This window comes from Pinus tabuliformis, chromosome 5_1 (assembly GCF_031772625.1).
Source record: "Pinus tabuliformis cultivar Carrire ecotype Pingquan chromosome 5_1, CPIR1, whole genome shotgun sequence".
Lineage (NCBI taxonomy): Eukaryota > Viridiplantae > Streptophyta > Pinopsida > Pinales > Pinaceae > Pinus > Pinus tabuliformis.
The window spans coordinates 93,589,797-93,604,949 of NC_142305.1; the positions used below are offsets into that span (position 1 = coordinate 93,589,797).

Consider the following 15,153-nt stretch of genomic DNA (forward strand, 5'->3'; position numbering starts at 1 on the left):
TCCTCGGCCATAAAATCCTTCCAAACTTGACCTTTTACAACTTCTTTGAATGAGGAAGGTTCGACTTGAATCATAGTGCTCATGGTTTCAATATACCCCTCATACCTACATGGTTTCTTCCTTTCCCTAAATGATCTATGAATGGGAACATTTCTTTTAGCATTCTATAGTGTATTGTGAAGCCAAATTGGTCTCTTCCTATTAGGAGGATCACCTGGAGGAGGATCTAGAGGATCCATAGGCTCCATGGGATCATCACTAATATCAGACTCAAGCATGAAAGGACCATCTAGAACATTCCATTCAGAATTCTATTTCTTGGTAGGAGTAGGCGGTGGAAGGTCTCTTTCTTTTCCAAGAGTTGCATCTTCATCAAATGTTACATCCTTGGTAATTTCAACCGTCCTTTGACCAGGAATATATATATTCTATATGCTTTATAATTTTGACAGTAATCCACAAACATACATTTTATTCCTATAGCTTCCAACTTTTTTCTTTTGTCCTTCAGCACATGAAAATATACGGGGCATCCAAACTAATGAAGATGGATAATATTGGGCTTCAAACATGTGAATATTTCTTTAGGGGTCTTATTTTCTAATGCTTGATGAGGCGCCCTGTTTTGAACATATACGAAAACATGTGTGGCTTCTTCCCAAAGGAACTTTGACACGTTTTGATCATGGATCATGGCATGGGAAACTTCTAATATAGACTTGTTCTTCCTTTCAGCTAGATCATTTTGTTTGAGAGTATATGTCACAATTGTTTCCTTCTTGATCCCTTTTTTCTTGCAAAATTCTATGAATTCATTTGACATGTATTCCCCTCCATTGTCGGATTTGAATACTTTGATTCTCTTCCATGTTTTATTTTCGATCAAGGCTTTGAATTCCTTGAACATTTCAAAGGCTTCATCCTTATGCTTAAGGTAGCATAACCATGTCTTTCTTTAAAACTCATCAATGAAGGTGATGTAGTAGAGATTACCACCAATAGACTGCACAGGCATCATACCACATATATCAAAATGAATGATATGGAGGATGTCATTTGTCTTGTTCTCACTAGAGGGGAATGGTCCCCTTATTTTATTTCCACTTGCACATCTTGGGAAAAATCCATCATGATGGGATTGATCATTGAGAATACCTGAGACCAGTTTCTTAAATTTTGGAAGAGAATCATAGTGAAGATGAGCCAGTCTATAGTGCCACAAATCGCTTAGATGATTGGTATTATGAACCAATGCTAGAAGTGGCCTTCTAATGACTCTATAGAGTCCTTCAAATCTTGATCCTAATGTGAAAGAATCTCTTATAGGGGAATCAACAGACCAAGTCAAAAAATTTCCTTTGATGAAGGAAACCCTCATCCCTTTATCTTCCAATGCAGATATAAATACCAAATTATTCATTACATAAGACCATGCAACATAACTGATTCCCCATAATTCAACTGAAATTTGACAAACCCAAAACCTTTCACAGGATGAGTGGAGTTGTCTCCAAGAATAATATTCAACTTAGTCTCCCTCTCTACTAGATTAGAGACGACTTACTTGTATCCAGAGAAATGATGAGTGTCCCCACTATCAACCAACCAACTATCCCACAAATTCGATGGAGAAGAACTAGTAAGGGCATAAATAAGAATGTATTCAGATTTATTACAACATTACTTTCATACCTGGGAACTCTTGACTAATTTTTAGGAGAATGATATTCTTCATGGTCACTTGAGGAATCTCTTCTTCTTCTTTCTTATATTCTATCACGGTTATTCCTTTGATTTTCTTTTCTTCTTTTATTATTGTTGTTTCTTTTGGTGTTGTAACGTGGTCTTTTTTCTTTTCTTAGGATAATCTCAAGCATAATGACCTTTCTTGTACAAATTATAATATTCCATATGAGATAAAGATTTGACATTCCTTCCTTTTTCATTTTGAGAAGGAGGCTTCCTTTATGGACCTCCTTTTCCCTTATTCTTTCTGTCATGAGTGATATATCCAACGGGCTCTCCCTCTTCATGCTTTTGAATCCTTCCTCTTACTTTCATCCTAGATTATTTTTAAGTAAGATTACCCACAATTTCATCAAATGACCGAACGACATTGTTGTTTCTTATTGTAGTAATGAAGGTTTCCCAAATAGGAGGGATACCTCTAAGAGTCACAACTACTATTTCCCTCTCAGGAAATTTTATCCAACCCTCTACAATTGATCTCTAAGGTGAGATATCCTCATAATCTAGGATTGAACAAATTATCCTTTGTTCATCTTGGTTTCCTTGAGTTGATCTTCCAAGATGATGATTTAATTCAAAATTTTGATTTCATACACGACGAATATCTTGTCATACATGTCTTTATACTTTATTAAATTCCCAATGTACACAAGTAAATGATTTTGTAAACCATCAATTATAATTTGCTTTGCGTTGGACTCACCTTTCTTGTACTTGTTTTTGAGGGAAGAAGAAGCATTTTCTGGAGGCTTAGGCATCCTTCCTTGAATGTATTCTAGCACATAATTTTTGCGAGCTATGATCTCCATCTTGAATTTCCATGCAACAAATTTTGATACGTCACCCAACTTTTCATGCTCCTTGAAGGTAGAGGAATACATCTTGACCTTGACTAGGCAATCTTATTTCTAAAAATGATGGCTTCAATGCTTCTATTTTTTTGGGGTTGTGCTTCACCTCAACTCTGATACCATGTTAACGTTTTAGATTGTTCTATGTTATATCAATTACTTTAGCCCAATTTACTTCTTCATTTAACAATGCATCCAATTATTAACAATGTGTCCAATCATAAACTATAACTGAAGATAGAACAATATATGCAATGACAGAGAAGACAACAACACAACCATAAGAGACAGGGGATATTCATAAACCCTTTCAAATCTTCTTCTTTATTAGATCGTCATAAAAAATTCATTAGAGAGTACAATGAGCCCAATATATAAACTTGTAGCAAATATTTATAGAACATATTGCAGATTTACAGAACAATGGAGAGAAACCATTGATCCATTAGACCATTGAAGCCAATTGAAAGAAATTGTTAAACCATAGATAAAAACCATGGATGCTCCCAACAAAATTGACTGCGTGTGTCTGAAACTCCCTAGGCACTCCCTTAACCACTACGTGAGGGCATCTATGCCTAACCTGGACACTCTGAGGAAGACTGTATGTGTGTATATGGGGTCAATCCCACACAAAACTAATCCAAACCCCTAAATTCTCTCTTCTAGTTACTATGCGTGTGTCTGGGACTGCTCGGATGCTCACTTGACCACTTTGTGTGAGTGTCTACAGACCAACATTGTCGGATTTGCTTCAGAAACCCTGGATGCTCCCTTCAGGCCTCTGTGTGAGCGTCCAAGACTTCCTGGACACTCCCTTAGCCACTGTGTGGGTGTGTCTAAGGATGAAAAAGCTCAGTTACATGCCTGCATCTGAGAAACAAAAACCCTAGATTCATTCGAGCTTCACCCCTGTGATTTCAGACCCTTGCGTGAACTTCTTTTGTTAGACTTGTGCAAACCAAGACAAAAGAAGAGAGTAGAAGATGACTTGATCAATGTGTGGAAATGAGATTGCGGTCTCTTCTCTTTATAGGCTTCCATGAGGGTCCACTTGGGGTTAAGGATGGCCTGTCCAATTTTACATGTGCTTAGGGCAAACCCATTCTATTATACACGAGTGGATAAAATAATTTAAAAATCAACTCTTGTTTCACCAATTGGGGTGATCTTTAGGTTGATTTTGGTCCTCTCAAAAACAGGAATTTAATGTAATCATTATCTTGGTCATCTGATCTATCCAAGGTGGACTTTGACCCTAGTTGCAAAAATTAACAAATGCAGTGATCCCAAAGTGACGGGTGTGAATGCGTCGATTGAATTGCTTGATATGAAATTTGGTGACACATTAGTAACCAAACTAAAATATTTGATTCCAATGTTCTTAACATGTGGTGAACTAATTGATTTTTAAATTAAAGCTCTTATTCTTTGATTTCAAATCGAAAACCCATTCAAACGCTTTTCATAAAATCCATTGGATGATGTATTGAACAAAGATTATTCTCTTGAAATCAGATCTTGTGCATTCATTTATTTCAAAAATAAAATTCCTCAAGCCCAATTCCAATATAGACCAAGCCTATGGCGTAAAAAAACAAATGTTCATGTTATTTTTTAATAATATATATATAGATATATATAATTTATTTTTTCCGTCATTTTTTAATAATTTTTATTTATTTATAATAATTTGTTATTGCTTAGTGTTAATTATAAAAGAAAAGTAGTTACATTTTTTATAATTTTCCCATAATGTTCAAAATGAAACTTCACATATGGAATCCTGCAACATTGGACACCGTGGTGAAGGAAGTGTTAGTTTTTGTAGCATCAGGTGTGTTCTAGCCATGAAATTTTATGGAGAGGCTAGAATATATGACATCTCGAAAACCCAGAAATAGTTTATGGAAATTCCACCTAAAGATGGCTTAATTAGATTATTAGTCGATTTTTAAATATTTCCTAAGTCTAAACTTAGGGAATATAGATAATTAATCATAATTAATTCAGTCAAGGTGAGAATTCGCTAGAAACTCATATAAATCGATCCATACATAATATGAGCCATCGATCAAGATTTAATCTTGGTTGTTGGAGTGCCAATAGGAAGATATAAGAAGGGATCAAGGTGGTAATGGAGAATACATAAGAGTCACTTGGAGAATCCAATTCTCTAGAGTAGTCGCAGTCAGTTGCTCGAGATTTCAAGCTTCAGTGAGGCAGCAAAGATAGTGAGGTGCAGGGAAAATGATTCGAAGGAAGTTTTCCATATCCAGAGAGGCAAAAATAAGAGGTTTGAGTTATTCCCAGTGAGGAAACGTAGAGGACTATGCAGTAGCTTCAAAGAAGCAATTTGATTTGTTGGAGAAAAATTTGTTCTCAGTTCCAGAGGCCAGGTAGAGGGTACATAGTGTTAGGGAGGTGATTTCCTCAACAGAGATAGGCATAATTACTTCATCACAGGAAGGTTGGAGGCTTGATGTCATAGGGTATATGCAGAGTAGCAGAGAGGATGACATAAAGGGTCTAAGAGGTTGAGTTTTCTAAAGGAAGTTGTGATGGGATTGCTTGTGGAAGAAGGGTACTTCCCTTGAAATCATTTTCCCCAGATTTTCCTGTTGTTTGGATTGCTAGTTGGGAATCCATATATTGTACTCACATTTTCACTGCTACATAATAATAAAACCCCTAATTGTTGTACCAGTTTTTCCATGTTGGTTTTTTCCAGGGACTTTTGTCCGAAAATAACGGTGTTAATTTTTGTGCATGTGCTAGTATTTTCTCAGTTTCCAGCACTATTTATTTTTCCACAATTTTATTTGTGAAGGTTTCAATGTGTTTATTTCAATGTTGTTGCAACAACAAATTGAATAATTAATTATCAGTTAGAAGAAATAACACCAGTTGCTGCAATAGGGTTCTAGTTTTGGAAATTTCATAGGAAGCAATGTGGAGGCACTATTTTTCACTTAACTTCTTGATAATTGTTTTTAGTGATTAGTTTTCACTTAAATTCCTAATAATTTTTTAAGATGAAATTCAATAAGTTATGTGGAGATGTTGTTGGACCCAACTTATCTTACCCTTCATAATATTGTCAATTAATTGGAGCATTGATGTTTCTTATAAACACTCGTCTAGACATATGTTTTGCTGTGAACACCTTGAGTCAATTCATGACTAAGCCGCGTCATGCACATTGGATTGCCACTAAGCACATTTTGAGATATTTGCATTAGAATATCAATCTTGTTCTGAGATATACTACACGAGATGTACGACTACATGGATACACTGATGTTGACTGGGCTGGAAACGTTATTGACAAGAAGACCACATTTGGGTGTTGCTTTAACTTTGGATCTTCCATGATATCTTGGATGAGAAGTAAAAAGAAGTATATGGATTTGAGTATGGCAAAGGTGGAGTATATTATTGCTAGCATGGCCATCTATGAGGCAGTTTGGTTAAGGAAGCTCTTTGGAGGGTTGTTTGAGCAGGTCCTAGATATGACAATGATATATTGCGACAACAGGAGTGGGATCCAATTAGAAAAAAATGTTGTGTTCCATGACAAGTCCAAGCATATTGAGATCAACTATTATTACATACATGACATGGTGCAGAGAGGAGCCATGAAACTTCATCATATTTCGACTGATGAGTAGAATGTAGACATACTCACCAAGGATTTTTCAGAAGGGAAGTTATTGGTCTTCAAAACATAGCTTGGACTAATGGATGTGACACTCCGAGGTAAGGGTCCTGACTAATCGAGGAAACTCATTTATGCTCTTCCCTTTGTTTGAGCTCCCATAGTAAGGAATTGATCCGAAGAGCTCTTGGGGTCGAGGGAAATCATGGGCAATAGGTGTGTTTGATCCTTAACTCACGTTAAGTGTGTATCTCCCGTATTTTCATCTCAGGGTGTGTCTAATCCTTAAATCATGGTAAGTGTGTATATCCCCTATCGAGTATGCCCCAGTATGCGTCCTACCCACAAGCTAGGCTTGTTGTGATTATTCCTCCCCGTCTGGCCAATGTGTTGAGATGATGACTTGGGTGTGTATGATCCTTACCTCACAGGGTAAGTGTGTATCTCCCCCAAGTGCATTGGTTTATTTTTTATCCTTACCTTATAAGGTAACTGTGTATCTCCTCCCAAGGTTTTGGATGCATGTGTTCTACCACTTGACTCTTGAGGGTCTTGATGGGAAGATCAATAGAAAATAGGATGGTTGTGATCCTTACCTATCATGGTAAATCATATCCTGCCTATTTTCCTATGATAATGGGTTGAGCTGGGCTCCTTCATGATGTGGGTTGAGTTGGAACTCCCATATAACAATTGATGGATAGAGGGTTGTAGCTTGACCTCCCCTTTGATGTCAAATTCTTCTTCTTTTGGATTCGAGAGTGTTCAACATATGAGAAAAGATATTTTTATTTGATATTTGAGATAGGACACGTGTTGCAACCAGTAATTTATCCCTAGCTGAGAGGGAGTGTTAATTTGGCAGGTGAGGGATAAAATCCCTCTTTTGGACAATGTTCCTTATCAATAAATATCCCTCCTATTCCTTTGAAGAATTTAAATTGGTTAAGGGAAAATATAATTTTAATATGAAAACCCACATATTCAAAAAAGGTCAAGTCAACTCTAAAGAGAAATTGGACAGCCTTGGATGGCTATAAATACAAGTCAAAATAACCTTGTTTGGACATCATCATCAAAAATCTTCTTCTTCTGTCTTATTTGGTTGGGCTCGCACAAGTCTGAAGACAGTTTGCAAAAATTGGTTCATACAGTCTTAAATTATAGGGTCTGAACTCACACGTGTGAAATAGGATTTTAGTTCATAGCCATAATGTTGAAATAGGAAAATTTTGGTTGTATCCTCACACATATAGGGTGCTCCCTATGATTGGAGCATTTCAACCACCTGCACGATTGCTAGCTCCATGTGGCTAGGACCTATGGTTTCTGTTGATAATTGATTGCAGGTCTTGACAGTTGACCGTAAGCTTGGAATGCTAACTTAGATCAGTATTGTTATTGGGATCATCTCTTGGATATTTTTTGGTTGATTTTTCTGGATAGTCTTGTTATTGAAGAATTGGAATTTTGTACTCTCTTTGCTTAACATTGTATGCCAATCTAATAAGAAGAGAAAATTGAAAGGCTTTCCCCCTTGTGGGGTTTTTCTCCGATCTTTGATCAAACCTAGTGTTTCTTATTTTTCTCTTATTGTTCATTGTATTTACTATTCTATCTACAATTTTTATTGATTATTAGAAGATTGAATTGTCTTGAAAAATTGTAGATTAAAGAGAAGAATTAGGCTAATGTGATTGTAATAGAATAGAACAATGGTAAATTAATATAGAAGTAAGCTTATTTAAATATATAATGACACATATTTTATAAATGAATGGTCGCATGTATAAAAATGATTTTTTGTTTGTTTTTGTGAGTAACAAAGCATGTCATGAAACCACTATCATCCTAGAGTGACAGGTGTGAATGTGGAATCCCATTAAATTCTTTGAATTGGATCCCGTTAAATACTGCTAAAAACCTTATGGGTAATCAACAATAAATTTTAAGCTTCCAATTATTATATAAAATGTAATATATAATAATACGAGGCATGAAATAACTTGCGTTTAAAGTGTTTCTATATAATAGGGCATCACAAGAGACAATTCAAGGATAATTTAATGCTTAGTAGTGTGAAGTTGGATTGGGTTCTGATTTCCACCTCTGAAAGAAAAACAAACCAAAGCTTACGTCCTCTGATAAATATACTGAGAGTTAGTCACATTCTCGTTATGGTTCGAGATTTCACATTAGGTTTAAAACCTTTAGCATAATTGTGTAGTACGAAGTCTATTATGAGGCCCAGAGTGACAAGTGTGAATGTGGTGATCCTAAAATGATAGGTTTGAATGCAACGATCGAAATGACTGATGGTATGAATTGCAGGGACACATTAGTAACCAAACAAAACTATTTTATTCCAATGTTCTTAACAGGTGGGGAACTAAATGATTTTTAAATTAAATGTCTTATTCTTTGATTTGAAATTGAAAACCATTCAAATACTTTTCGTATCATCCATTCGATGATGTATTAGATGAAGAATATTCTCTCGAAATCAAATCTTGTCTACTCATTTATTTCAAAATCAAAATTCCTCAAGACCAATTCCAATATAGACCAAGCCTACGGTGTAAAAATATAATTTTTCATATAATTTTTTAATAAAATTTATACTAGATTAGATCCATCTAACACTAGATCTATCCCATGCCGACAGGAATCAAATCCCTTGGTGCAAACCTTCTTTTTGGAGTGTATAATTTGAGGAAAGGTTTGCATCTCAATGGATTTTATTCCTCTCGATGCATGATAGATCCAGTGTTAAATGGATCTAAGTCGGTTCCATTTGAGGGCAACAATGTCACATTTTTAGATTATCATTGCTATGTATATGTTTGAGATTAACTTCAAAATTCACACTATGTTTTCTTTGCTTTGCGTGAGCATATCATTCTCTTGTTTAATTTAGTTTGTATTTCTTGCCTTGAATGGCTTGTACATTTGTGTTTGGATGCTTTGAGTTGTTTGTGTGTTTGGATTTAGACGATAACGTTTTTTAATTTACAGTTGTCATGTTATATTTTCATATGTGTATATAATTGTTTATTAGTAATTAGTTGGTGATGAAGAAGGGATACACTCTTATCAATAGTTTGTAGGAGGATTGATGCTACACATCTATTTCATTTAATTTTAGGTATCAGAACTTCTGACAACTAATTAATTCTCAATAGTGTCCCTTTGGGAATTACTAAATATATCTTGAAGAGTAGTTTTAATCATTTATTGTGTCAAGATTACTCTCGAAATATTGTTTTCTTTGCTAATGTTTGAAATAATTTATTTCCTTCAAAAATATTCTAATGATTTTTTATATATAGTCTATTCAACAAAGTCAAGAAATAATATATTTTTTATTTTTTTTAATGAGTGGCTAGAATTATAAAATCTTTACATTATTTGTTTCTCCAAACAATTATCACATTTCCTTCAAGAATATTTTGATTTTTTTTGAATGTTTATAAATATATCTTTTCCTCTTATAACTATTATGAAAACATTATTCTATGCAATTATCTATTAGTAATTTTAAATATATGTAATTGCTTATTAGTAATTAGATGGTGATGTAGAAGGGAGACGATCTTGTCAAGGATTAATTTTATCTTTGCAGGAGGATTGATTATGCACATCTATTTCATTTTAATTCTAGGTATTACAACTTTTGACAGCTAATTAATTATTAATAGAGTCATTTTAAGTATTACTAAATATATCTTGATTTTTTTTTTTAATAATCCACAACGTCAATATTAACAACATATAATTCATCTAATGAAAGCAATCAAATAAGATTAGAAAACAACATCTGCACTGAAATCAATGCATCTAATTCAAGCAATCAACTCAGATTAGAAATCAACATCTACACTTTAATCAATGCATCTAGTGAAAGCAATCAAATAGGATTAGAAATCCAAATCTACACTAAAATAAATGCATCTAGTACAAGAAATCAAATAGGATTAGAAATCAACATCTACACTGAAATAAATGCATCTAGAGCAAGAAATTAAATAGGATTAGGAATCAACATCTACACTGAAATCAATGCATCTCATGCAAGCAATTGAATATAATTCTAAGAAAATATCATCTACACTGAAATCAATGCATCTAGTGCAAGAAATATTCTTTGATCTCTCCCCTCCATCTAACCTTGAAAAATATTTTTAATATTTTACAAACTCAAGATTAACAACATCCAATCCATCTGATGTGGGCAATCAAATAGGATTAGAAAACATCTACATTAAAATTAATGCATCTAATGCAAACAATCAAATAAGATTAGAAATAAACTTCTACATTGAAATCAATGATATTGTGTGACGAATCAAATATAATTAGAAATCAACATCTAGACTAAAATTAATGCATCTAGTGCAAGCAATCAAATAGGGTTAGAAATCACCATCTGCACTAAAATCAATGAATCTAGTGTAGAAATCAAATAGGATTATAAATCATCGTTTACATTGAAATCAATGCATCGTGTGCAATAAATATTCTTCCCTCCCCCCTCCATCTATATCTATATCTCCTTTCATCTCTCCTTCTTTGTCTCTCTATCTCAACCCTCCACCCCGAAACACACACACCCTCTCTCTCCATATATATCTATCTCTCCCAACCTCCCTCCCTCTCTCTACCCCTCTCTTCTTCCCTCTCTTCACCTCCCATCTATATCTCTATCTCCCTCTGGCTCTCCTTTCTCTCTCTATATCACCCCCAAAGCATACACACTCTTTCTCCATATCTATCTATCTCTCCCTCCCTCTTCCTCTTCCTCTCCCTTTCTCCCCCTTCTATTTATCCTCTCTCTCTCTCTCTCTCTCTCTCTCTCTCTCTCTCTCTCTCTCTCTCTCTCTACCTTATCACTCCCTCTCACTCTCCACCATTCTCTCTATATGTCTTTCTTCTTACCTACCTCTCTCTCCCCCTCCAAATCCCTCTCTCTCCCTCCCTCTCTCCTCTCTCTCATGTCCTCTCTCTCTTCTTTCACCTCTGTCACTTTCTCTCCCACCTCACTCTAAGTCTCTATCTCCCCCCCTCTCTCTCTTCGTCCTCCAAATTTGTCACTATCTCCCTCCCTCCCTCCTCTCTCTTTCTCTCCCCCCTTCCTTCCATTTCTCCTTCTTTATCTCTCGATCTCACCCCAAAACATACATTCTCTCTCTTCTTCTCTCCCTTTTCACTCCCTCTCTCTCCACTTTTCTCTCTCTTTGTCTTTTTTCTTCACTCCCTCTCTCCCCCTCCAACTTCATCTCTCTATCCCTCCCTCTCTCCTCCTCTCTCTCAAGTCTTCTCTCCAGTCCTTCCCCTCTCTCCCTGTCTCACCTACCTTCCTCCCTCTCCCCCCATCTCTATCTCTCTCTAACCTTGTCCTTATCACACCCCCCCTCTCTCTCTTCCCTCCAACCTTGTCACTATCACTCCCCCCTCTCTATCTCTCTCTCTCTTTGCCGTCCAACCTTATCACTATTTCTCTACCCTCTCCATCTTTTTGTCTCCCCATCTCTCTCTCATACCCTTCTCTCCATCTCTCATTCGTCTCTCTCTCTCTTCATTCCTCCTTTTCCCTCTCCTTCATTGTATCTCCTCCTCTCCCTTGTCACTCCTCCTATCTCTCCACTTGTGTCACTGTGTCTTTGTTCTTCCCCCCATATATATGTAGAGTTAATATGTATCATGATATATTAATATATATTATAATATAACAAATTCAATATTATATTAAACTTAATATTGCATTAATCCAAAGTTATTAAATTTAATTATATTAATATTAATTATAATATCAATATTAGATTTAATGATGTTTTTTACCTGACATGATATCAAAATTTATAATAAAACTACATGAAATTAATATTTTCAAATATTACAACTTTGATGTGGAAATATTATGTCTTTAAAGATTTTAATATATCCCTTGGGTATGGCTTTTCCTTTAATAAAAATTATTTTATAAATGTTAGTTAAAAGAAATATTAAAAGATTTTGGAGCAAGATTCTCGATTCTTTGTGTTGAATTAAGTTTTTTCCTTTGATTTAAGAAATGTCATTGGCTTTAGTAAAGAGTAAAAATGTTTAAAATTTTACCTAATTTGGAATTTTAATGTGTTAAATTCTTTTGTTAAAGGTAAATTTATGATCCATTCAAATTCACTTATATGATAAAGGAACTCTTAAACACATGAGATAGTTTACTATCCATTCAAATACATAGTTATATTTTAATATAATCTTAGTCCATTAATAAGATTAGAAAGATATATAATTCAAGATTGGGTGACATTAGCCAAAATTATTTTTATTATTTTTTTAAGAATGTGACATACTTACACTTGGTTGTAGAATACACCTCTCATACAATAATATAATTTTTCAAATTATATTTTAGTAAAATTATATATATAATTTTTTTTTTTCATGTTTTTTATATTTGTTATTTCTTTATAATAATTTGTTATTACTTCATGTTAATTATAAATAGATAAAATAAAATTTTTATAATTTTCCCATAATGTTCATTTAGTAAAAATGAAACTTCACATATGGAATCTTCTAAACTTTAGACACCCTAGCCAAGGAAACAATGTTAAAGTTATATATTTCACTTAACTTCTTTATAATTGTTTTTAGTGATTATAACACTTCAAGAAAGTGAAATTGTTTTTAGTAATTATAACACTTCAAGAAAGTGAAAGATTAAGATGGTTTGATTATTATTATTAGTGCATGAATAATATGTTAATGTCTACCAAATTAAAAAATAGTTTATGAGGTCACTTAAAAATAATTAAGGCATGAATGGTATTAAAATAAAAACTAATTACGTTTTTTATAATTTTCTCATAATGTTTATTTAGTGAAAATGAAACTTCACATATGGAATCCTACAACTTTAAAGACGGTAGCTAAAGAAACAATGTGAAAGTGATATATTTCACTTAACTTCCTTATAATTGTTTTTAGTGATTATAACACTTCAAGAAAGTGAAAGATTAAAATAACCCTATTATTCTTAGTACATGAATATTATTTTAACATCTACCAGATTTAAAAATAATTTATGAAATCACTTAAAAATAACTAATGCATAAACATATTAAAAAAAACTAATTACATTTTTTTTATAATTTTCCCATAATATTTCTTTACAAACTTTAGATAACTTAGCTTTAAAAACAAGAAATAAGGTGAAAATTATAGGTTTCACCTAACTTCCCGTATAATTGTTTTTAGTGATTATAACCATTCAAGAAAGTGAAAGATTAAACTAACTCTATTATTATTAGTACATGATTAATATTTTAAAGTCTTAGTGATTATAACAAAGTGAGAGATTAAGATAACTGATGATAATAATATTTTAAAGTCTACCGCCCGATTAAAAAATAATTTATAAGATCGCCTAAAACTAATTAAATGCATGCATGATATTTTAAAGTCCATTACATTACAAAATGGCCTATAAGACCACCTAAAAATAGTCTATTATTGCAATAACCTAACCCTAAAAAAAAGATATAATTAACAATTTTAATTAACCTTAAAAGACGTGATTGTTTGATCAAAGGGTATGGGTCATGACCATCCATATATAAACCGATTTCATTGCAGCTTCCCCGTCGCTTAAATACAGTTGCACAACTAATTGTTCTCACAAACCGTTGCACCAAAACGAGAAACGAGAATGGAAGGGCAAGGTGCTGATTTTGACTGGAACGATTTTCCTCCGGATTTGGGAAGGAAAATATTTGCGTGGTTACCCGCTGAATTTGTCTACAGGTATCGGAGAGTGTGCCAAGAATGGAACGCCATCCTTTCATCTAAATTATTCTTAACCAATATATGGCCAGAGACACCCAGCAACAAGCAGCCATGTTTGCTACTCTGCTATGAGGAGGCGGAAATGCCTTGTTTGGCTTTCGACTTCTACAGATGGACATGGAAACCCTGCTTCTCCCTTGGTTTCATAACAGAGAAAATACCTTCCAACTTCAACTTCGGCGTTGTTGGAGTCACCTGTAGATCATCAGCGGCAGGCCTACTCTTGGTGGAGCACCCCGATATTCGCGTTTGCAATCCTTATACGGCCACTTCCATCGAGCTTGCTCACATGTCATTGATAACGACCATTATCGAAGACTCAATCGTGGTTGAAGGTGACGGGCCACCGGAAGACATTTTTAAAGTGGTGGTGTTGGGGCAAGCCAACCGGGCGGCACGATGTTTCGTAGAACTCTACGATGCCAGTAATCTTGAAAAGACATGGAATATTGCGGGTCATCTTCGGCCTGACCTAATTTTCTTCAAGGATCCGAATTTTGGCATCAAACGCGAGATGGTTTATTGCGATGGTGCGTACTACTTTTTAGGGCACCTTCGTGTAGAACCGTTGGGTATTGTGGGTTTCAGCATGCCGTCAAGTGTTACTGGAGACGCATGCCGTGCCTGAATTGATATGGGAGGACTTTAAGACTATAAGGGAGGAGGAGAGTGTGAGGCCGGATTGGGAGCATTTTAGGATTCCCGTTTTGCCCAGCCCGGATGAATGCTTTGATTGCATAGGAGTAGGGGATCACCTCTGCCTCTTACCATGGTGGAACTGTTACATTGGCAAACTACAACCAGAAGTAGCGCTTGTTTATAATTTAAGGACAGGTTCATGGAGGTGGACTCCTCCATCTCCAAAGGACGGCATGCATCCATTCCAAAAATGGTCCCACATCTACTACGGAATGGCATTTAAACCGTTTTGACTAGTGAAAAAGTCTCCGTTAATATTCTGAATTGTGATTCATATTCATTTTTATTAAAGCCTATTCAATTTTTTAAGGCCTTTGTCTAATAAATTCGGTTAAGATTTTAATAAAA

The 15,153-nt window shown here is 34.6% G+C and overlaps 1 protein-coding gene across 1 annotated transcript; it reads left to right on the forward strand.

Moving 5' to 3' along the window:
- Positions 1–13,969: 13,969 nt before the first annotated feature.
- LOC149163611 (uncharacterized) lies at positions 13,970–14,734 on the forward strand. Its single transcript, XM_089429207.1, has one exon. It carries the CDS (start codon positions 13,970–13,972, stop codon positions 14,732–14,734), a length of 765 nt encoding a protein of 254 aa, XP_089285333.1.
- The last annotated feature ends 419 nt before the right edge of the window (positions 14,735–15,153 follow it).